Here is a 22,444-nt window from a genome sequence, read left to right as displayed (position 1 = left end):
GTTCTATTATGTTTGAATATTTGCTATGAATGATAACGTGCAATGATAAAACAAATGCCTAGCAGTGGTGGAAAAGCCAAAGAATAAAAATATTCTCTCTTTGAGGTTTAAAATCCATCTAGTGAATACGTATGTGCCTTCAAATGATTTGGGAAACCAACATGAAAACAATTGTGGTAGGGGATCATTGTCGGAACTACCAAGCTGATTTTTCCTTTTTAATCATGGTTCATAATTCAATGGAGAAAAGGCACCCCACTAACGTATAATATACTAATCCTTGGTGAAAAATAGAACAATAGAATGATTGTATAGTCATAAGCAACTTTATAAAACGAGAGAGTGCTTGTCACTATTTCAAAAGAGACATCCATTAGTGACATTTTACCGTCCACATGCCACCTCCTAAGGTGGATCAAGTTTGCATAATTTAAAGTTATTTCGAAGACTTATCAATGACACTATGTACACACAAGATCCCTTTGGTGGACAATCAATGTCATTATATACATGAGTTGCAATATTTCGGAGTCTTTAATTTCGAATATGGTGCTTAATTTTTTCCAAATATACACATCTTGTGATTATGGGTTTTCTTGGTGCATACTTGACTTATAAGATGTTGGCAAAAGAGTGGTAGTTAGCAGTTTTTTTGGTCCAATTGCATATCCTTTTTTTACTTGCATTTGAGATATGAGATTAACCACCAAGTGTACTAATATTTTGGGGTACAATAAGCATGTAAAGAGGCGTGGTTAATTAAACTTAATTTGAGTATGTTCAGTAAAGACATGGCTTTAGAAAATTATAGAGACAAATATTACCAAGGTTTTTGTTCCAAATGACATATCAATGTGCACAAATGTTGTAAGCACTAGTGGTGTATGTGTATGCGTATGTGTATGTATACATGCATTTTTTATACGTTTCCACACATCCGTGTACATAGCTAGATTATTGAGTTATAATTTTGATTCTAAATATTCTTGTGGCTTTAGAATTGAGATACCAACATGTTATGTTATAAGTAGAATATATACTTTACGTGCATTATTCCGTTGGTTATTGCTAGGTTTTATTTTAGAGATGTTAGAACATGCTAAAGAAAAATGTATGAGTTAATTAATGTCCACCAATATGGGGTAGGAAAAGCCACCCTGCCCTTTTATGTGAATGTTCTAGCAAAGAGGGAAGAAATATGATGCAAAGCTGAAAATGCCCTTAGTTTGCATGCATGTGGAACATGAACCAGGCCTAAACATTCTTAATTCTATATTTCTCACTTGAAAATTTTGGCAAAAAGAGCAAGGTTATAATGTTATTTCCATGATTATATATCTTGTATACACAAAGGGCAAGTAATATTCTCTATGTGTGAGCATAGAAGCAAAGGAGCTATGAGCAACTCCTAAGGTTGTACATTGACGGCCATTTTTCACATTTTGTTGCCTAAGAATGATAATAATGAAATATGAAGACATCATCGTTGAAGTATGAAATATATGATTGCCCATCAATTTGAAGGTTATATAATATATTTATTATATGTACCCGAAGTCTCACATTAGCAATCCAAGTCACGGGCGCTCAGGTAGGCTAATTATATCCAAAGGATAACAAAAAACCCATGTATATTTTATCTAAATTTGTAACACTCGACTTGTTTACATCATTTGAAAAAGAAGGAAAACGAAGCTTCATATGTTTATCCGATTGCCCCAAGATATATTCTTTCACATCATGCTCCATTTTTATATTCAAGCGTAAAAATAAAGGGCAATCCGAGGTTGGAAAAACAATTCATAAAAGAAACATACAAAGGGTTGTGTGCCGCCCTCGACATGGGCACGCTACGAGGGATTTTGAAACATGAAAGAGCGTGTGGAGTGATGGAGCGAATTAGTTAATAAAAACACTCCGATCTAAACGTGTCCGTGACGGGGCCAATGCTTTCGACCCACGGGTCGATGGTGAGCGGACATTAGGCAAAGTCATGTGGCTGGCTACCACCACATGGGTTTGTGCTGGACCCTTCATTCACTTCACACCTATGGCCCATGGGTCATATATATACATATATACATATATACATACATACATACATACATACATATACATACATACATACATATACATACATGCATGCATGCACATATATACGGGCATACATACATTGACATACATACATACCTATATACCTACATATGTATGTATATCATATACATATGTATGTATGTATATCATATGCATATGTATGTACATATATGTATACATACATACATACACAAAATTAAAAAAAGCATATGCTTAGCTTCCCACAAACACAGAGAAACAAAGAAGAGATTCTCCTCTTCTTCTTCTTCTTCTTCTTCTCTCCCCCCAAAAAAACAAAATAATACCTCTCAAATCATCTTCCCCTTACTATTTTCTGCAAATCAGATCCTCCCTTCCTCTGTTCCTCCATCGACCCCGACTATCTTTAACTGAGTATGTATGCACAAGAGAATCCAAGCGTGCCCAACTGAGATTCTCAAGGGATTAGGTTTTGCCAAATTTCAACACCAATCCTCTTTTTGAATCCGTGAGAAATCCTTTGATTCATAAGCACTGTGCCATTCGAATGAATCTAATTCAGTTGTTTAAGAAACCCCCAGAATGATCAAAGAAAACCCTGAAGAACCGTAAACGTGGCCGATTCATAATTACTAAGGTAGCAAGCTCTGGAGTACGATCTATACCAGTTATGTACAAAAACCCGAGAAACAGTTTAACAAAAGAAAGCCAAAGAAAACCCGAATGGATATTAAAAGCGTTGATTCATTGTTGTTAGTTGTTCTATTGATTTAATTCAGTTCTTAACGAAACACGTAAATTTAGCAAATGGTTTTAGCATATGGATGTCTGTCTGGAAAAAACAAACGTGTTAGATTCATATTTACTAAACTCTTCAATTTTCCCTAATACGTTTCTTCAAGAAAACCCTGCATTCTGCAATTGCTTATCATGTGTTTGCATGTGTACAGATTTTTTATTCATAATTATCAAGCTCTCTTATTTGATCTAATTAGTTATTAAAGATCCAATTTTTCACATGCGCAGGTTCCTTATTAGTCCACATGGTGGTGAAAATGTTGAAATGGAAACCTTGGCTTCCACTTCCTTCAAAGGGGTTCCATGTCAAGATGAAATTGCATGGCCTTGATGGTCTCTCCCACTTGATTAATCCTGGGAAATCTATGGCATCTACGAAAATCAGTGAAATGAATAAAATCATTATAAAGGTGAAATGGAAGGGCCCTCGACGGGCTCTTGGACTGTGCCTCAAACCAAATCCTTGCCGAGCAAAAACCTCTATGAAGAGACCCGAAGATAGCTCTACTGTGAAATGGGAAGAGGATTTTGAACATACATGCAGTATCACGGTCACGAAAGACAATCATTTCTTACCTTGGGATGTCAACTTCACAATATTTCAGGTACTTACCGGTTTTTAAGCTCAGGTTAACCTAAATATTGTGCATACTGGTAGAAACATGCCATTAGTGTACGTGCTGGTATAGATTGGTTGAAGAATGCAGAACATTTTCTTCTTGAGCTTTTGCTTGCTTGTGGACATATCCAAATTATGAATCAATTGCAAGCTCTTTTTCAATTGGCCATTACCTTTTCTTGTCGTAGGTAAGTGCCAACTCAAAGTTGGCAATCTTGGGTACTGCCAAGATGAACCTAGCAGAGTTTGTGCCGACGCAAAATAAAAGTAACCGAGACGCAAAGATTCATGTGTTAACATCCAGTGGATTAGAATGTGAAGCCACCATTATTGTAAGATTCCTCTTCTACTCTGATGGTTCCTAGAATGTGATCTAGGATCCTATTTTGGATGAATCTAAGTTTGATGCCTGTTTTTTGGGACTATTTAGGTTTCCACACATTTTATCGAATTACAGACACCAGAAAATGTCAGTTTTGGTCGTGCTCACTTACCTTGCATCAGCAGGCCACTGTCGTTTGGGGCTGATAAGGAGCAGTATCAGATTGGAGATGTAGAAGAGTGTTTGAAAACTTTAACCTCTGTAAAGCAATTGAATGCAGATGTGGAGGATTATTCTTCCAAGAGTGAACAGATCTCTGATAGCTCAAGAAATTCATTTTATTCTGACACCTCTGATGAATGGGATGACGAAGTCCTTGAGGCAGAGAAGTATTGCATCCACAGCTATGGGACTGTCTCTGGTGTTAATCTTATAGTTGAAGGAGCACTTTCACATTGCCACAAGAATAAGCATGCTGAAGATCACACTCCCTCCACTTGTAAGAGAGATTTCATTGAATCGGTAATATCTGACGAGTTCTGTGCCCCACTATGCTCTGAAGTGGAGCAGGGTTCTGTGCAATCCTCTGTTTTGAGCATCCTATCTTGGAAAAAGCGCAAATTGAGTTTCAGATCTCCTCGAAGGAAAGAGGAGCCACTATTGAAAAAAGCATATGGTGAGAATGGAGGAGATGATATCGATTTTGACAGAAGATTGTCCAATTCTCCAATGGATCCTTCTGCTATGGTGTGTATATGTGTATACCGATCCATATTTTTATTTTCATTTGATGTATGTATAAATTTTCTTTCAGATGCACTGCTTAAATCTTGTACCCTATGTTTACAGATGTCTGGAAACACGAGGGAGACTTCAGCATCAAATCTATGTGGAGCTATAGACTTTGGGGAGGAGAATTTTGCTATTGGTTCTTGGGAGAAACAAGAACTTGTTAGCAGGGACAAGCAGTCAAAAATTTTTGCGGATGTTTTTTTCGCGACGATTGATCAACGAAATGAGAAAGCGGCAGGAGAGAGTGCTTGTACAGCTTTGGTGGCTGTGATAGCTGATTGGCTTCATCGAAACCCTGGAAGAATGCCCATCAAGGCAGAGCTTGATACACTAATCAGAGATGGGTCTGCTGAATGGAGAAAACTCTGCAACAATGAAGCTTATAGGGAGCGTTTCCCTGACAAACATTTTGACCTTGACACCATACTCCAGTCCAAAATGCGGTCATTGATGAATGTAGCAGAACATTCCTTTGTTGGGTTTTTTCAACCTCAAGGGATGGAGGTTTGCAATGATTTCTTGCAGGGTGCAATGTCGTTTGATGGCATTTGGGAGGAGATAATCAGAGCTTCATTAGATGGAGGCTTTGAATCCATGATTTATATAGTCAGCTGGAATGATCATTTTTTCATCTTGAAACTGGAGCACAATGTGTGCTACATTATTGATACCCTAGGTGAGAGGCTGTTTGAGGGATGCAAACAAGCATACATTCTTCGCTTTGACAAGGACACAATATTATCTGATATGCCTCAATCTACAGGTGAAAAGAAAGAGGACATGCATGGTAAGTCTACCGATAAAACCGAAACAAGTGCATCTGTGAACGCTCTTAAAAATGCCAGTAATCAAGAATGTCTTGATGATAGAACTGTATACCGAGGCAAGGATGCATGCAAAGAGTTCATCCAAAGGTTCTTTGCAGCTTTACCATTGAGAGAACTTGAGATGGATATGAAGAAGGGTCTTTTAGGAAGAACCCCTTTGCACCGACACCTTCAGATAGAATTTCATTTTACTAGTTTGATGCCATCAAACAAGTCTGAATAGATTAAGAATGCTTTTGAATTTGCACTCAGTGTGGAAGAATTCCACCTCATTTTGTTTTATTTTTCTCCTTGAGATGAGGGTCAATTTCCTCCATGATGGAGTTTTTACACAAATAGATATATATACACGTGATGGAAAACAATATCCATCATATTGCTGTAGTTATTAATGACATATTGGCAGAGTCAAGCCAAGAGAATAAAATAATCTTTCCAAAACCAACATTATGGGAAATGAAAATTTCAGACAGAAACCAACAATTGCTGTCAAAATACATGATATAATCTTTTATTCTTTTTACACCTGATACATGCATATGTTGTGTCCTTCTGTCTGGGGCAAATGTGCTTTGTTACAAATATACATTTTTCTCATCTTGAGTTTTATCACAAATATACATTTTTCTCATTACCTCCAGTACTACTTGAATCTTCTATCAATAGTCAATTCTTCTCAGAAAAAGGTTAGACTATCTTCTTTTCCTTTTGGCCCTAGCTCTGGTAGATGATGCCTCTTTGTCAAAAAACAGAGAAAAAATGTGTCCTAGTAATGGACATGTGTATTAACAGGAAAAACCTTAGCATATGCTTTTTGGTTGGGAACGAGTTCAAATCCATCCGGCACAATGTTCTGAAGCCTCAGTTATTGCTGCTATATTTTTGCAACCAATCAATTATAGCAATGTCTATAACACCAACCCTTTTTCATGACTTTCTTCTAAGCCTTGTAAAGCTAGCCTTACAGGAATACTTATGCTTGATGCTCACTAAGGATGACTGTCATTCCCATCCTTGTTATAAACCTCCAGACTGGAAATGTTGTTATGACTTCAATTTACATAACAATTCTCAGAATAACAAACTAAACATCTCCTGAGTAGGAAACATCAATGTGCAGCATACAGGTGTCATACAATATAATTGTTTTGTTTTTTTGTTATCCATGTCCTTTCTCCCATGGTCTACCTATAGCTTGCACGCTTGCACCTGTCTTAAATTTCCAACATCAACTGCATTGTCATTTAAGCCCGCATCAATAAAAATATTTGACATTACTATATAAGCAGTAGTCTGTTTTGGTTGCAATTTGATTGCATTATCAAATGCTTGTTTCGCTAGTTCTACATTGCCATGTGCACTACATGCACCCAACAAACACAACCACATTGCAAGATTCATTTGCACAGGCATCCTCACCAACAGGTTTTCTATCCGTTTGAAGTCACCAACACGCCCAAGTAGGTCCAGCAAAATGCCATAGTGCTTCAGACTGGGATTTAAACCATGATTTCTAGTCATAGCTTCAAAGCACTCTAGACCTTCCCAAACATGACCAGTGTGACTGCAAATAGAAAGGACTAAAGTAAGTGAAACTTCATCGGGGAGAATACCTACAAGAAGCAAGCACGTGAATGTATAAAGGGTTGCTACAAGATTCCCTTCTCCTGCATGACCATCGGTGCATGCATTCCATAACACTAAATCAGCTGTGTGGAGTTCATCAAAAATCACTTGCCCATCAGTCATGCTTGCACAACTCCCATATGCATGAATCAGAGAGGCTGCTACTGAAAGGTTTTGTTCATATCCAGCTGAGACAACATCAAAATGAATAGTTCTAGAAACCTCCAAGGTTTTGGAAACTCGTAAAATGCAGGTAATAGTGCCATCATTGAGAGACACATCCTGTTGCTTCATTTTATGGTACAACCAGAAAGCCTTCTCTTCCTCTCCATTTTCAACATATGCTGAGAGCATCCCATTCCAAGATCCAACGTTGTGCTCAGTTATAGCACCAAATACATTTTCTGCTGTTTCCACAATCGCACACTTACCATACATATTGATCAACGCATTTGCAACAAAGACATTGGATAGCATATCTTTGCTGTGTGCTTCAGCATGCAATGTTCTTCCAATTTCAAGTGCGGCCATTTTCATTGATGTTTCTCTAGGAGAAATGAGATCGTCATCTTTATCTGCAAGAAGGGAGCATGCCTGAAGGGCGAATACAAGTGAGTGCTGGTCTGAACCCACACCTTCCTTGTGCATTTCTGCATGCAATTGCAAAGCCATCTCTCCTTGACCTTGATCAACATATGCACCAAGCATTACAGTCCACAGCACGATATCACTTTGCGGCAACATGCTGAATACATTCTCAGCTTTACGTACTTGACCAAACTTAACATACAGAGTCAAAAGAGCGCTGGCAAAGTGGAAATCAGATGTAAAACCTCTCTTATGGGCATCAGCATGCAATCCATGCCCAATTTCTAGAGACCCTGCCACCACATTTTCTTGGTATACTACACAATTTTCTTCTTCATCCCTCATGATGCAGCATGCCTGAAGTGCAAGCATGTTTCCCACTTGACCTGGTATGGGTCCTTCCTTATGCATTTGTCTGTACAATCTCAGGGCCTTCTGTCCTTGGCCCTGATCAATGTATGCTGACATCAAAGCATTCCACGTGATTTCATCATGTACAGATAGTGTTATAAATATAGCCTCGGCTTCTGTTAAGGCGCCACACTTGCCATACAAACTTAAAAGTGCAGTATTGGTAAAGATATTGAGCTCAAATGCTTTCATGCGAGCATCAGAATGTATGGCCTGCCCAATTTCTAGAGATATTGAATTCTTTGCACAACCCTCCATGCAGAAACCTTCAGCTTTCTCTGCTAACATGGTGCACGCTTGTAGAGCAAACAAAAGTGTCCGTTGTTCGGGATTCGGACACTCTAATTGCATTTGTTTGTACATCAGCAAAGCTTTCTCTCCATTACCTTGCTCAATATAAACCGAGATCATGGCATTCCATGAAACAATGCTACGATGAACAAGACCACCAAAAACATTCTCTGCCTCTTTGATGGATCCACATTTTCCATAAAAGGCCACAAGAGTATTATCAACAAAGATATTAGGAACCATTCTTTTAGAATCGGCATGTAAAGCATGTCCAATACCTAGAATCCTAGATTTTGTCATTTGACCTGAGACGCCCGAATTCTTTGCTTTCTCAACAAGTGAACAACATGCTTGGAGAGCGAAAACAAGTGTGAGTGGATCTGGCCTCACAAAGTCTTCATGCATCTGTCTATACATATGCAATACCTTCTCTCCTTGGCCTTGCTCAACATATACGGACAACATAGCATTCCACAACACTGTGTCTGAACAAGCCAATTTAATAAATACATCCTCAGCTTCCAAGAATGCATCACACTTACCATACATACTGATCAATGCACTTCCAACAAATACATCTGAAACCAGCCCTCTTTTGTATGCATCAATATGCAATTTCTTGCCATGCTCAAGATCCCGAATATTGGCACAAGCTTTGAAGAGGCTAACAAAGGTATAATCACTTGGTTCCACACCTTCGTCTTGCATATGTTTATACATCTCCAATGCTTCTTTACCACAATTACAACCAACTTTGGCAGAGATCAAAGCAGTCCATGAGAAAACCGTGTGGGAAGGAAGCAAAGCAAATAACTCCCCAGCATCATCAATACCACCACACTTTGCCAATGACATGACCAAATAGTCGCCCAAGAATCCAGACACGCGGACATCATGCCGGATCAGGTGTGAATGCACTTTGTTCACATGAGAGATGGCCTTTCTCGTAGTGCATAGTTTGAGGAGAGATATGTATGTGTTGGTGGAGAGGGATATATGTATCTGATTCAAAACATCCATGGCCATGTCAAGCTCCTCTTTCTGACACAGATTATAAAGAAAGCTCTCCCCATTCCCAATTTCCAAGGTTTTTCTGAGATGAGACATTGCAACAGTTTGTGGTCTATATCATGCAAGGTATGAGTAGTGGCAGGAACAGGGGATTGAGAATTACACTGCATTTTCATCATTCTCACTTGCATTATCATAACTGTCCCCTGCAGAGTTAGGATGGAATGAAAATATAAGGTGAGTCATGCAGAGGAGAGACGAGTACAGTTCAAAATTGTTGGCTTCCAAGTTCCAACAGCCCTTCGGAGAAGTAGGGGATTGAAATCCCAAAGACCTTCTCTCTAAAACCCCAACTCCACAAAAGAAAATGACAACAAAGGCCCACTTTGAAGGAAATATGTACATACATAGCTCACATAGCTCAGGCTAGCCTCTAAAGTGAAGAAGGTGTACATACATATATGAAGGCTCCAATAGAGGAAGGGATCTCTAGAGTTAGAGAATTATATTGCAAATCTATCTTCGCAGGAGGACGTCAAACTGCCTATTAGGGGCATACCATCGTAACACACCGTGCACGTGTATATTGGATGTTTAACGGTCATATATATGCTAGAATGAATGCATATGGTGTGGCCCTGCAACTTCAAACATATACGCCTAGCCTCAACATGGGAGCAAGCCGATCGTATACTTAAAGGTTCTCAGGAGAATAAGAATCATGTTCTAGCTTGTACTAGTGGACTAATGTGCATTGTGTATGAAACATGTTGTTGTGATGTGGTGTGCGCGAAGGGAGAACAATACCGAAACGTCCAATTTTACAATAGGAGGAGATGAAGATTAAGGCATGTAACAACTATTCGCTTGAACAATAAGGTCAAGGATTTGAGCCCCAAAGAGAAAAAGATGAGTTACTAAGCATACGGGACAACAATGAAGTGAGTAGTATACATGAGCATGTCAAGAAAGTGTTCATCAATTGCCATATGAGGATTGTGATAGGTGCATGTTAAAAGAGGCACAATTATTTTTATCTAGCAAGAGAGCTCTAAAGTGCTATACAATGATGAATTTTTCAACTCGAAAAGGCAAACATTGGGCGAAATATTTCACTCTGATTAGTTAATTTGCAAGAGACATGATTTGAATTTTCACTTCAAAGTGATCATGTCTATATTGTTGAGCCACCCCCGTGAGGACAACAACAAAATTTCTAGCTTGGAATTTTGAGTACTTGTGAAAAAATGACATTAGTGATTGTCACTAGACCCTAATTATAAACCTAGGAATGTCAAAAACATCTCTAAGCCCTAATTTTGGAACAAGGGACTTCAAATCATCCCTAAGCTCAAATTTCATGCCAAGGGACTCAAATTGTCCTTAGATCCCACTTTCAAACCTAAGGATCTCAAATCGTCACTATGTCCTACTACACACCCCACCCCCCACCCCCCCATTTCGTCCCTAGGAAACCAATAGAAAAAAAGTGAGGGGAACATTCTCCAAATACCCCTTCCTTTCCAACAATAATATAAACATAAAACCTTTCTAAATCCTAAAGTACACCCCTCCTAAATTATAAATAATCATATGGGCACAAAATATTTACACACAACTACACCGTCAATCATAAACAAACACGATTACACATTAACACAAAAGCAAGCACACACAAGAATATACACGTATTTACACATACATGGATCTACACATTCATGTATGCTTAGTTACACCTCTCACAAACACAATCACACATAAAAACGGTTTGGTTTGACAATTTATAAACAATTTGGTTTGGTTTTAGTTTTCGATAAATGGTTTGGTTTCAAGACAAAGGAACCGAAGCAAATCAAAACCGAATTGGGTCCATAGCTAGTAGGAACGATGCCATTTCCAATTCACAACAACCCAAAAGCTTTCTTCCAACCAAGTATCAGGAATAGAGGATGTCTCTGATAAGGACAAGGCTGATAAGCTCCCAATATAAAAACCTTACAATTGTCTTGACTCTTATCGACCTTTAACTAAGGAACTAATTTATAACCTAAAGCTATGTGAAATCAATGCTCTTTGAGAATATATTAAAGATAACATGGCAAGTGATTTCATTTGTCATTCTAGATCCCTAGTTAACATACCAATCTTATTAGCTAAGGAGAAAGATGGGTCGCTTCACTTGGTTGTAGATTATCGAGGCTTAAACAAAGTCACAATTCGAAATAGATATTGCATCTAATCCCAACTCTTTTTATCACTTGAATGTAGTCAAATCCTTCACAAAGATCAATCTTTGAGGTGCATATATTTTGGTTTGAATATGTCTAAGTGATGAGTGGAAGACCACATCTTAGACATAGATATGGGCATTTCAAGTATACAAGTATGTCTTTCGGTCTCACAAATGCTCCAACAATTGTTCAACAACTAATGATGGTTTTCGAGACTTCTTGGACATATCCACCATCATTTATCTAGATGGCGTCCTATGTTCACCAAGTTTTGTGACAAATGTTAGAACTGAGGCAAAATATTAGTAGAAAGAGAAAGAGAAAGAGTGGCAATAAAAGGGAATCGATGAGACATTAGTGGATAGAGCGAGCGAGAGATAATGACAATGGAAAGAAATAGGTGAAACAGTAGTAGATAGAGTGTATGTATGTGTATGTGAGAGAATAACGATGAAAAGAAATATGTATTAAGACATTATGATTTTGAGTTCATTTGGTCTAGTGGCATGATTCTCGCTTTGGGTGTTAGAGGTACCGAGTTCAATTCTCGGATTGCCCCCACTCTACTAACCTTGATGAAAGGTCTTTGAGTTCAATTCTCGAGATGTCCTCAAGCTGAAACTAGTGAAAGCTCGAGTTATATTTGGTCTAGTGGCATGATTATGGCTTTTGCTGCGAGAGGTCCCAAGTTCAATTCTCAGAATGCCCCCCACTTTACTAACCTCGACAAGCGGTATGTGATTAGTGGCATGATTTTCAAATAATGTAGTTATAATGGTGATAAGGGCATTTGGTCTAGTGGCATGATTCTCACTTTGGGTGCGAGAGGTCTCAAGTTCATTCTCAGAATGCCACCGCTTTACTAACCTCGACAAAATGTCTTTGAGTTCAGCTGCCAAAATGTCACTAGTGTTGAAATAATGTAGTCATCAGGTGATAAGGGCATTTGGTCTAGTGGCATGATTCTGGCTTTGGGTGCGAGTGGTCCCTCCGAATTCAAACCTCGAAATGCCCCCACTTTACTAACCTCGACAAGCGGTCTTTGAGTTCAATTGTCAAAATGTGATTAGTGGCATGATTTTGAAAAAAAGGTGACAAGGGCATTTGGTCTAGTGGCGTGATTCGCTTTGGGTGCGAGAGGTCCCAAGTTCAATTCTTTGAATGTCCCCACTTTACTAATGTCGACAAGCAATCTTTGAGTTCAATTCCCGTAATGCCCTCAAGCTAAAACCATTGAAAGATTGCTTTCAATTGTTAAAATACAATTAGGGCATTTGGTCTAGTGGCATGATTCTCGCTTTGGGTGTGAGAGGTCCCGAGTTCAATTCTCTTAATGCCCCCACTTTACCAGAAGAGGTCTGTGAGTTAAATTCTTAGAATGCCCCCAAGCTAAAACCAATGAAGGAAGCTCGAGTTCACTTGTAAAATTGTGACTAGTTTACTATTTTGAATGTAATCTAGTGTTGACAAAGGAATTTGGTCGAGTTGCATAATTCTCGGTTTGGGTGCGCGAGGTCCCAAGTTCAAGTCTTGGAATGCCCGTTTTGAAATAGCATAGTTATAATGGTGACAAGGGCATTTAGTCTAATGGCATGATTCCCGCTTTGGGTGCAAGTGGTTCTAAGTTCAATTCTCAGAATGCCCCCACTTTACTAACCTCGGCAAAAGGTATTTGAGTTCAATTGTCAAAATGTTAGTACTGGCATGATTTTGAAATAACGTAGTGACAGGGGCGACAGGGGCATTTGGTCTAGTGGCATGATTCTTGCTTTGGGTGTGAGAGGTCCCAAGTTCAATTTTCAGAGTGCCCCCACTTGACTAAGCTTGATAATCGGTCTTTGAGTTCAATCCTCGGAACAAAACCATTGAAAGATCGTTTTCAATTGCCAAAAGGCAACTAGGGCATTTGGTCTAGTGGCATGATTCTTGCTTTGGGTGCAAGAGGTCTCAAGTTCAATTCTCAGAATGCCCCCACTTTACTAACCTCAAGAAGAGGTCTTTGAGTTCAATTCTCGAAATTCCTCCCCAACAGTGAAGGAAGCTTGAGTTAAATTGTCCAAATGTGACTACTTCATGATTTTGAGTTCATTTGGTCTTGTCTTTGAGTTCAATTCTTGGAATGCCCTCGAGCCAAAACCATTGAAAGATTGAGTTCAAATGTCAATTGGTCTTTGAGTTCAATTCTTGGAATGCCCTCGAGCCAAAACCATTGAAAGATCGAGTTCAAATGTCAAAATGCAATTGGGGCATTTGGTCTAGTAGCATGATTCTCGCTTTGGGTGCGAGAGGTCCCGAGTTTAATTCTCAAAATGCCTCCACTTTACTAAACTCGAGAAGAGGTCTTTGAGTTCAATTCTCGAAATGCCCAAACAGTGAAGGAAGCTCGAGTTCAATTGTCAAAATGTGACTACTTTATGATTTTGAGTTCATTGGGTCTAGTGGCATGATTCTCGCTTTGGGTGCAAGAGATCCTGAGTTCAATTCTCGGAATGCCCCCGAGTTGAACCAGCGAAGGAAGCTCGAGTTTAGTTGTCAAAATGTGAGTTGTGGCATGATTTTGAAATAACGTAGTTATAATTGTGACAAGGGCATTTGGTCTAGTGGCATGATTTTCACTTTGGGTGCGACAGGTGCCGAGTTCAATTCTTGAAATGCCCCCACTTTACTAACGTCGGCAAAATGTCTTTGAGTTCAATTGTCAAAATGTGACTAGTTTACGATTTTGAGTCAGCAAAATGTCTTTGAGTTCAATTGTCAAAATGTGACTAGTTTACGATTTTGAAATAACGCAGGCATAACGTTGACAAGGGAATTTGGTCTAGTGGCATGATTCTTGCTCCCACTTTACTAACCTCGACAAAAGGTCTTTGAGTTCAATTGTCAAAATGTGACTTGTTTACGATTTTGAAATAACGTAGTGTTGAGAACCGAACTCAACTTCTCATAGAGATAGTGTTCACACTAGCTAGTGGACATCATACTAGGCTAGTTTTGTAATTAGTAGAAAGGGTACTTGCTCTAGACTAGTTGGTATTTAAACCAACTCCTTGTAACTTAGTTGTAGTTGGATATAATTCTATTTTTCTAATACAACTTCTTGTTCTAAGCTCTCTTTGTCCCTCTCTCTGCTTGACGTACATGCACTCACACATACACGCACTCTCCGTTGCATAGCACCACCTACGTCTCTCACTCTTTACATGGTATCAGAGCATGTGGTTTTGTGATCGAACCTATTGAACTATGTTGTGTTGTGTCCTGTGTCGATGATCAACAAAATCGGTTCAAGAAATAGAGAAGAAATCGACATCATGAACACTTAGATGGGAAGCGCTCTTCCTATAGGGAAGCTCAATAGAACAAACTTCTCATCTTGGGAGTACAAGATGCATCAATACCTTGTCGAACAAGGTTACTGGAGCTATATAGAGGGAGCTCACAAAACACAACCCAACCCAACACACGTCGACTACCCAGCCTGGGAGCAGGCCACAAGTTGTGTGTTGTATTGCCTTGCATCATGCGTCCATGATCACATGCTGGTCTATATTCGAAAGGCGAAAACACTGAAAGATGCTTGGGGCAATCCCAAGAAGATTTCTGTTGCCAATATGGCTGCACAAAAGCTCCACTCCAACAATAGTTGAATAACATGTAACAGAGGGACATGTCAATCACCAACTATACCTTGAAGATCAAGGAGTTGTGTGATGCCCTTAGATCAATAAATGTCATCATCAATGATGACGAAATGGTGCAAATAAGCCTTGGCGGCTTGGCACCTCGATTCAACATGATCAGACTGGCCATTCTCGCAAGGGAGAACCCTCCTTCCTTTTTCAACCTTCAATCTATACTACTGATGGCGAAAAATCACGCTTGACAAAAGAGCAATGCACCAGATGGTCAAATGCTCTACTCCTAGTTGGATGATAGAAGGGGATTCGGCCGAGGGTGATAGGGTCAACCGACCCGTGAACACAACTCCCATCAATGGCAAGATGATAGGAACAATCATAGGGAGTTCAACAGAAGGGGGAGCCATCCTGCAGGACCAAACCATCACAACAACCCAATCAAATGTGGGTATTGTGGAAAACTCGGCCACTACAAAGTGGAGTGCCAAAGGAACCAACGAGAGTCGGCTTCGACCAGTCGACAACTCATGAACTATGCCACGAATTCCGACTATGACAATCATGGCAAATGTTTGTAATGAGGCATAAAACACATTCGATATCGGCAAAGGGTCCGACAAGCACCTCCTCCTTAGACGATGTATGGTTTGTAGACTCAAGAGCATCCAATCACATGAAATCTCATAAAGATTGGTTCCGAGAGTTGAGAAAGCCCGATTGACTTGGTTATGTCAAACCGAAGACGACACAACTCTTTCGATTCGGCATATCGAAAATCTCCCATTCAGGAATGTCGACAAATAAACTTACCTAAAGAACGTACTGCATGTCCCAACCATCACGAAAAACCTGGTTTCGATAGGCCAGATTGTCGAACAAGGCATGCAAGTACGATTCAATAATGAAGGGTGGTGCTTTATTGAGGAAGAAGGCCAATTGGTAGCTCACGGTCGAAGAGAAGGCCAAATGTTCATCCTCGAATCAAACAAGATGAAATCGACTATATTCACCAAAGGCCTCAAAGTCGAAACCGACTTGAAATTGTGGCACAAGTGAATTGGCCACATCAATCTCCAAAAGCTTAAAGGAATGCGGTCGAAAGGAGTCGTAATCGGACTCCCAACATTTACCGAAAAGGAGATAGTTGGTGTATGTGAAGCCTGCCAATTCGGCAAACAACGCTGACAACCATTCCCCAATGAGAGGAATGTGAGCAAAGGGATCCTGGATGTAGTACATTCAGATGTGTGGGGTGTTGAGAACGTTGTCATCTAGTGCAGAACAATGTCAGTACTCCTCTGTTGAGAAATCATTAACAAGTACAAGTCGAGATGATTTATGATTACAAGCAACTAAAATATGTAACAAGATTAGTAGGAATGTAAGAGGAAGAGAACGGAATGTTAGGCACAATATGACCTTTATTGCTCAAGGTCTGTTGAGAAGCAAGCTCAACATGGTATGTGATGCTTATGAGAAATAAGCTATAGTAGCTATTTAGCTACTAGTGAACAAAAAGGTAAAACAGCTATTTAGCTAGTGACAGCTAATTAGCTAGTGAACAGCTATTTAGCGACTGACAGCTAATTAGCTACTGGCAGCTAATTAGCTGCATGTGTAATAACTTATGACTTAGGTAAAAGTAAGTGTGAGTGAATAGTAAGAAGCAGTAAGAAAAAACAGAGAATAGTGAGCAGAGAACTCTGAGAGAGAGTGAGAGACCAGAAGACTGACGAGAGCAAGTTGAGCTCTACATGTAATAGAAGAAAACCATTTTGCTACTACAGAGGTAAGTCCCCTTTCCTTTCTCTGTCTGTTTAGAGCACGCTAACGATCCAGCACACTACGATCCGCCGCGCACATAAGAAGAGCCCGAGTGCCTTCTTCACGTTTTCTTAACATGGTATCAGAGCAGAGTAGCTCATAAGGAAGAGTATAGCAGTGCCTTAATCTGAGAAAGTTATTTCTCTGGTTGCTTATCAGAAATCAGAAAGTTACTTGTTGAAGTAACTAAAGCAAAACCCTGGTTTTTTGGAAGGAAAAAAATGGCTGCAGAGAATGTAGGCCAAATGGTCACAGAGAAATTAGATAAAAACAATTTCCCGGCGTGGAAATTCAGAATGACAAACTTTCTGATGGGGAAAGGATACTGGGATTACATTGAAGGAGACCTAGAAGAGGCTCCAGAGATCCCAAAAGAGAATGCAACAGCTGCACATATTAAGGCATTTAAAGATTGGAATCAAGGGGCAAGGAAGGTAATGCATTGGCTCTCACTTAGCATCTCAGATTCGATGCTTGGGCACATACAGGATGCTATGCTCCCAAAAGAAGCTTGGGACAGTTTGGTAAAACTGTTTGCAGTAAACACAAAAGCTAGAAAGCTACAGTTGAAGACTGAGCTAAACACCTTAGAAAAAGGTAAGATGTCAATAAATGAGTATGCCCTAAAAATCAAGAGTATATGTGAATCACTTGCTTCTATCAATGTGAAGATAGAAGATGATGACAAAGTGGAAATATGCTTAAGAGGCTTAGGACCTCAATACAAGAGTTTTAAAACTTCTATGCTCACAAGGGATAGTATCCCAAGTTTTTCAGATCTGGTCTCAATTCTTGTGGTAGAGGAAAGGAATCAGATGGATGATGCAAATAAAGGAAACTCAGAGAACGAGGGGCAAGCCCTCTATAATAATGCCGGAAGAGGCCGAGGAAGAGGCCATGGAAGATTTGGCTCAGGAAGAACCAATAATAATGGCTTTCAAGGAAGAGGACAACAAACCATTAGAGGAAGAAACAACAACAGAGGCAGGGGGAGCAACCGAGGTAGAGGTAAGCAAACTTATGTAAATGATGATGGCTGCTGGTATTGTGGTAAACCAGGCCATACACAGGCTGAATGTTACAAGAAACAAAATGATGAGAAAAGAGGAAAAGGACAACATAGTAACTATGCCTCTACTAGTGAAGATTGTGAAAAGGAAGGTGGTTTTGTAGTGCAACATGAGATAGCAGCAGTGGCTGAAAGCTCACAGAAATGTAATGAAGAGTTTACGTGGTATGTAGACTCGGGGGCATCTAACCATATGACTGGACATGCAAATTGGTTTGAGAGTTTAAGAGAACCAGAGATTCCTGGTTATGTACAAACAGGTGATGACACAACTCACAAAATAAAACATGTTGGAGATATCCCATTGTGGGAAGAAAGAGGAAAAACCAAGTATATGTTGAATGTGATGCATGTTCCAAACCTTGCTAAGAATCTGATTTCTGTTGGACAGATTGTAGAACAAGGTATGCAAGTGAAGTTTAAGCAAAGTGGATGCTATATAGAAAAGAATGGGAAGCTCATTGCAAAAGGGAAGAGACAAGGAAGAATGTTTATCTTGGATGTAGAAATGCCCAAACAGATTTCAGCCATGTTTGCAAATGGAACGAGTGTAATCTCAGATGTGGAAATGTGGCATAAAAGGATTGGCCATATAAGTATGCAAACATTAAAGAATATGTTGAGAAAAGATGCAGTGGCTGGACTGCCAAACTTGAAAAAGTGTGAAATGGGAAAAGTATGTGAAACATGTCAATATGGTAAGCAAAACAGGTTGCCATTCCCTCATGAGAGACATGTAAGCAAAAATCTGTTGGATTTGGTACATACAGATGTATGGGGACCAACAAAGAATGCATCTATTGGTGGATGCAGATTTTATGTTACATTTATTGATGATTGTTCACGGAAGACATGGGTGTACTTCATGAAGGAGAAAAGTGAAGTATTTGACTGCTTTCGTAAGTTTAAATGCATGGTAGAAAAGCAGGCTGGTACAAGGATAAAATGTTTGAGATCTGATGGAGGAGGAGAGTATTTCTCCAATGAATTTTCTGATTTTTTGTGTAATCAGGGAATAAGAAGACAGTTCACATGCCGATATACTCCACAGCAAAATGGAGTTGCTGAGAGGAAAAACAGAACTTTGGTGAACATAGCAAGGGCAATGATGACTGAGAAGAACATGCCATTATACTATTGGGCAGAAGCTGTAAATACAGCAAATTACATTTTAAATAGATGTATTACATCAGGAGTACATGAGGCAACTCCTGAAGAGTGTTTTTATGGCAGGAAGCCTAGCTTACAACACTTGAAAGTGTTTGGATGCCTTGCATATGTACATGTGCCTGCAGAGGTAAGAAGTAAGTTGGATCCAAAAGCAGAAAAATGTATCTTTGTTGGATATTCAGAAGAACAAAAAGGGTACAGATGTTATAACCCTGTGACTAAAAAGATTGTGACAAGTCGAGATGTGATATTTGATGAGTTGGCTAGTTGGTACAGCCCAAAACAGAATCTAGAGACTGATGAAGACTGTCAAAATGAAGACAAAGACAGATCAGAAAATGTAGAAGACTGTCACAGAGATGGAGACAAGGTTGGACAGCAAAGTCCAACATCAACAGAATGTTCTGGACCATCAAAAAGCTCAGATGGTAAATCTGATTCAAATTCATGGAGTGGAAAAACTGGACAGAAAAAATCTGATGACAAAAAAGGAAAACAGAAAATGCCAGAGTATGAAATCCCGGATGACCTATCAAAAAACATGGAAGATGAAGATTCAGATATGTCTTTGGATGATTTCCTTGGAATACAGGAAATGAAAATCCCTGGTATGGAAAAGGCAATAAAGAATGCAAATCAGAAACTGAGAAGATCAGATAGAGAGAAAAAGACTGTGGAAAGATTTGGGTATGATACATATATGGCTATGCACTATGCATATATGTCTAAGGTGGTACAGATCCCTGACCCAAACAGCTTTGAAGAAGCAAAATCTGAGAAGAAATGGATGGATGCAATGCAAGAAGAGATTGATGCATTGGCTGAGAACAAAACGTGGGATTTAGTGAAGTTACCAAAAGAGAAAAATGTGGTAGGCTGCAAATGGGTCTACAAGACAAAGCATGACTCCAATGGGAATGTAAGTAGACATAAAGCAAGATTGGTTGCAAAAGGATATGCTCAGATGCAAGGGATTGATTATGATGAGACTTTTGCACCGGTTGCAAAGATGGCAACCTTGAGAACACTACTTGCTGTAGGAGCAGCCAGAAAATGGATTTTGCATCACATGGATGTAAAAAATGCCTTTTTACATGGTAACTTGGAAGAAGAAGTGTATATGAGTCAACCACCAGGTTTTGAAGATAAGAAACATCCTGATTATGTATGTAAGCTGAAAAAAGCTCTCTATGGACTGAAACAGGCACCAAGAGCATGGCACAGAGAACTTTCAGATTCTCTGAAAAATCTTGGTTTCAAAATGTCAAAAGCTGATCCTTCTTTGTATGTAAAAAGTGAAAATGATTGCATTGTTATTATTCTGATTTATGTAGATGATTTGATTATTGGAGGAGATTCCGTGGATGAAATAAGAAAGTTGAAAAAAAATCTGGAAATGCAGTTTCATATGAAAGATTTGGGAGATCTGAGATATTTTCTTGGTATTGAAATCATCAGATCTGAAAGTGGTATATGTATGTTGCAAAAACAGTATGCAACAACTATGTTGAAAAAGTATGGTATGCTTGGATGCAAACCTATTGCTGTACCACTTGATAAAAACTGCAAGTTGAGGGCTGATTTGGGAGCCAAGATAGAAGATGTAAACATGTACAGGTCTATGGTGGGCAGCCTTATTTATTTGACTATAACAAGACCTGATTTGAGCTATGTTGTTGGATTAGTCAGCCAGTTTATGCAACAGCCAACAAAGCCACATTTGGACTGCATCAGAAGGATTCTGAGGTATGTAAAAGCAACTCAGAACTTTGGACTATTTTACAGGGCTGATCTAGACATAAATCTGGAAGGATACACAGATGCTGATTGGGCTGGAAGCCAAACAGACAGGAGATCCACAAGTGGATACATGTTTACCTTGGGAAGTGCAGGAATTTCATGGAGTAGCAAGAAACAGGCTACTGTTGCATTGTCCAGTACAGAAGCTGAGTATAGAGGGGCTGCAATAGCCACATGTGAAGAAGTATGGATCAGAAGACTGCTTGCTGATCTGGGAGTATATATAGATGGTGCTGTCACAATCTGGTGTGACAATATGAGCAGCATTCAGCTTGCAAAGAACCCAGTGTTCCATGCAAGAACAAAGCACATTGAGGTGCATTATCACTTTGTTAGAGAAAAAGTGATGGAAGGTGAAGTTGATCTGGTGTATGTGAATACAAATCAGCAGGTTGCTGATATCCTTACGAAGGGATTGAGTGTGGAAAAACATACACAGTTTCGGAACATGATGGGAGTTGTAAACATTGATGAGATGGCTAAAAAGCAAAATGGAAAAGAAGATTGAAGAGAACCTCAAGCAAGAATAAGTTGAGCTTGAGGGGGAGTGTTGAGAAGCAAGCTCAACATGGTATGTGATGCTTATGAGAAATAAGCTATAGTAGCTATTTAGCTACTAGTGAACAAAAAGGTAAAACAGCTATTTAGCTAGTGACAGCTAATTAGCTAGTGAACAGCTATTTAGCGACTGACAGCTAATTAGCTACTGGCAGCTAATTAGCTGCATGTGTAATAACTTATGACTTAGGTAAAAGTAAGTGTGAGTGAATAGTAAGAAGCAGTAAGAAAAAACAGAGAATAGTGAGCAGAGAACTCTGAGAGAGAGTGAGAGACCAGAAGACTGACGAGAGCAAGTTGAGCTCTACATGTAATAGAAGAAAACCATTTTGCTACTACAGAGGTAAGTCCCCTTTCCTTTCTCTGTCTGTTTAGAGCACGCTAACGATCCAGCACACTACGATCCGCCGCGCACATAAGAAGAGCCCGAGTGCCTTCTTCACGTTTTCTTAACAAGGTCAACGACACAATATATAGAATGAACAACTACTACGTCAACTTAAGTTACAAAGTCAGTTTACATACTGACTGACTTAGGGCAACTGCCCTTCTTAGTATTTACAAAGATGTTTGAAACCTAGTGTGTACAAATGGGACAATGTGAATACGTCCATTAGAGACCGTATTCGACACTCCCCCGTAATGGGTGTATACATCCGAAATGTGTAATATAAGTGAACAATACAGATTTGTACAATGTTGTCGAATGAATAAGATTTTAGTTCAAGTCGGTAAACTACGAAAAACAAAAGGTCGAATAGGCCAAAGTGGGGGAACTGAGGTCAAAGTATCAATA

General features: G+C 39.4%; 2 protein-coding genes across 2 annotated transcripts; one reads left to right on the top strand and one right to left on the bottom strand.

Annotated features, from left to right (window-relative positions):
• Positions 1-3,106: 3,106 nt before the first annotated feature.
• On the top strand, positions 3,107-5,961 carry LOC147856124 (uncharacterized). The gene is made up of 4 exons (XM_087329159.1): positions 3,107-3,476; positions 3,679-3,822; positions 3,921-4,559; positions 4,662-5,961. Exons 1-4 carry the CDS (start codon positions 3,117-3,119, stop codon positions 5,652-5,654), a joined length of 2,136 nt encoding a protein of 711 aa, XP_087185285.1. The 5' UTR covers positions 3,107-3,116; the 3' UTR covers positions 5,655-5,961.
• On the bottom strand, positions 4,816-9,683 carry LOC147856123 (putative pentatricopeptide repeat-containing protein At3g01580). Its single transcript, XM_087329158.1, has one exon. It carries the CDS (start codon positions 9,452-9,454, stop codon positions 6,620-6,622), a length of 2,835 nt encoding a protein of 944 aa, XP_087185284.1. The 5' UTR covers positions 9,455-9,683; the 3' UTR covers positions 4,816-6,619.
• Between the last annotated feature and the right edge of the window lie 12,761 nt (positions 9,684-22,444).

This window comes from Azolla caroliniana, unplaced genomic scaffold (assembly GCF_043228905.1).
Source record: "Azolla caroliniana isolate FFs.n. ecotype wild unplaced genomic scaffold, voAzoCaro1.0.p SCAF_13, whole genome shotgun sequence".
Classification (NCBI taxonomy): domain Eukaryota; kingdom Viridiplantae; phylum Streptophyta; class Polypodiopsida; order Salviniales; family Salviniaceae; genus Azolla; species Azolla caroliniana.
This window is presented reverse-complemented; position numbering and strand designations above follow the sequence as displayed.

Bases quoted from the DNA above. Each gene is read 5' to 3' on its own strand.
- LOC147856123 (XM_087329158.1), bottom strand. From the start codon at position 9,454: ATGTCTCATCTCAGAAAAACCTTGGAAATTGGGAATGGGGAGAGCTTT.
- LOC147856124 (XM_087329159.1), top strand. From the start codon at position 3,117: ATGGTGGTGAAAATGTTGAAATGGAAACCTTGGCTTCCACTTCCTTCA. The intron at 3,477-3,678 runs GTACTTACCGGT...TTCTTGTCGTAG, and splicing joins TCAACTTCACAATATTTCAG to GTAAGTGCCAACTCAAAGTT. The intron at 4,560-4,661 runs GTGTGTATATGT...CTATGTTTACAG, and splicing joins CAATGGATCCTTCTGCTATG to ATGTCTGGAAACACGAGGGA.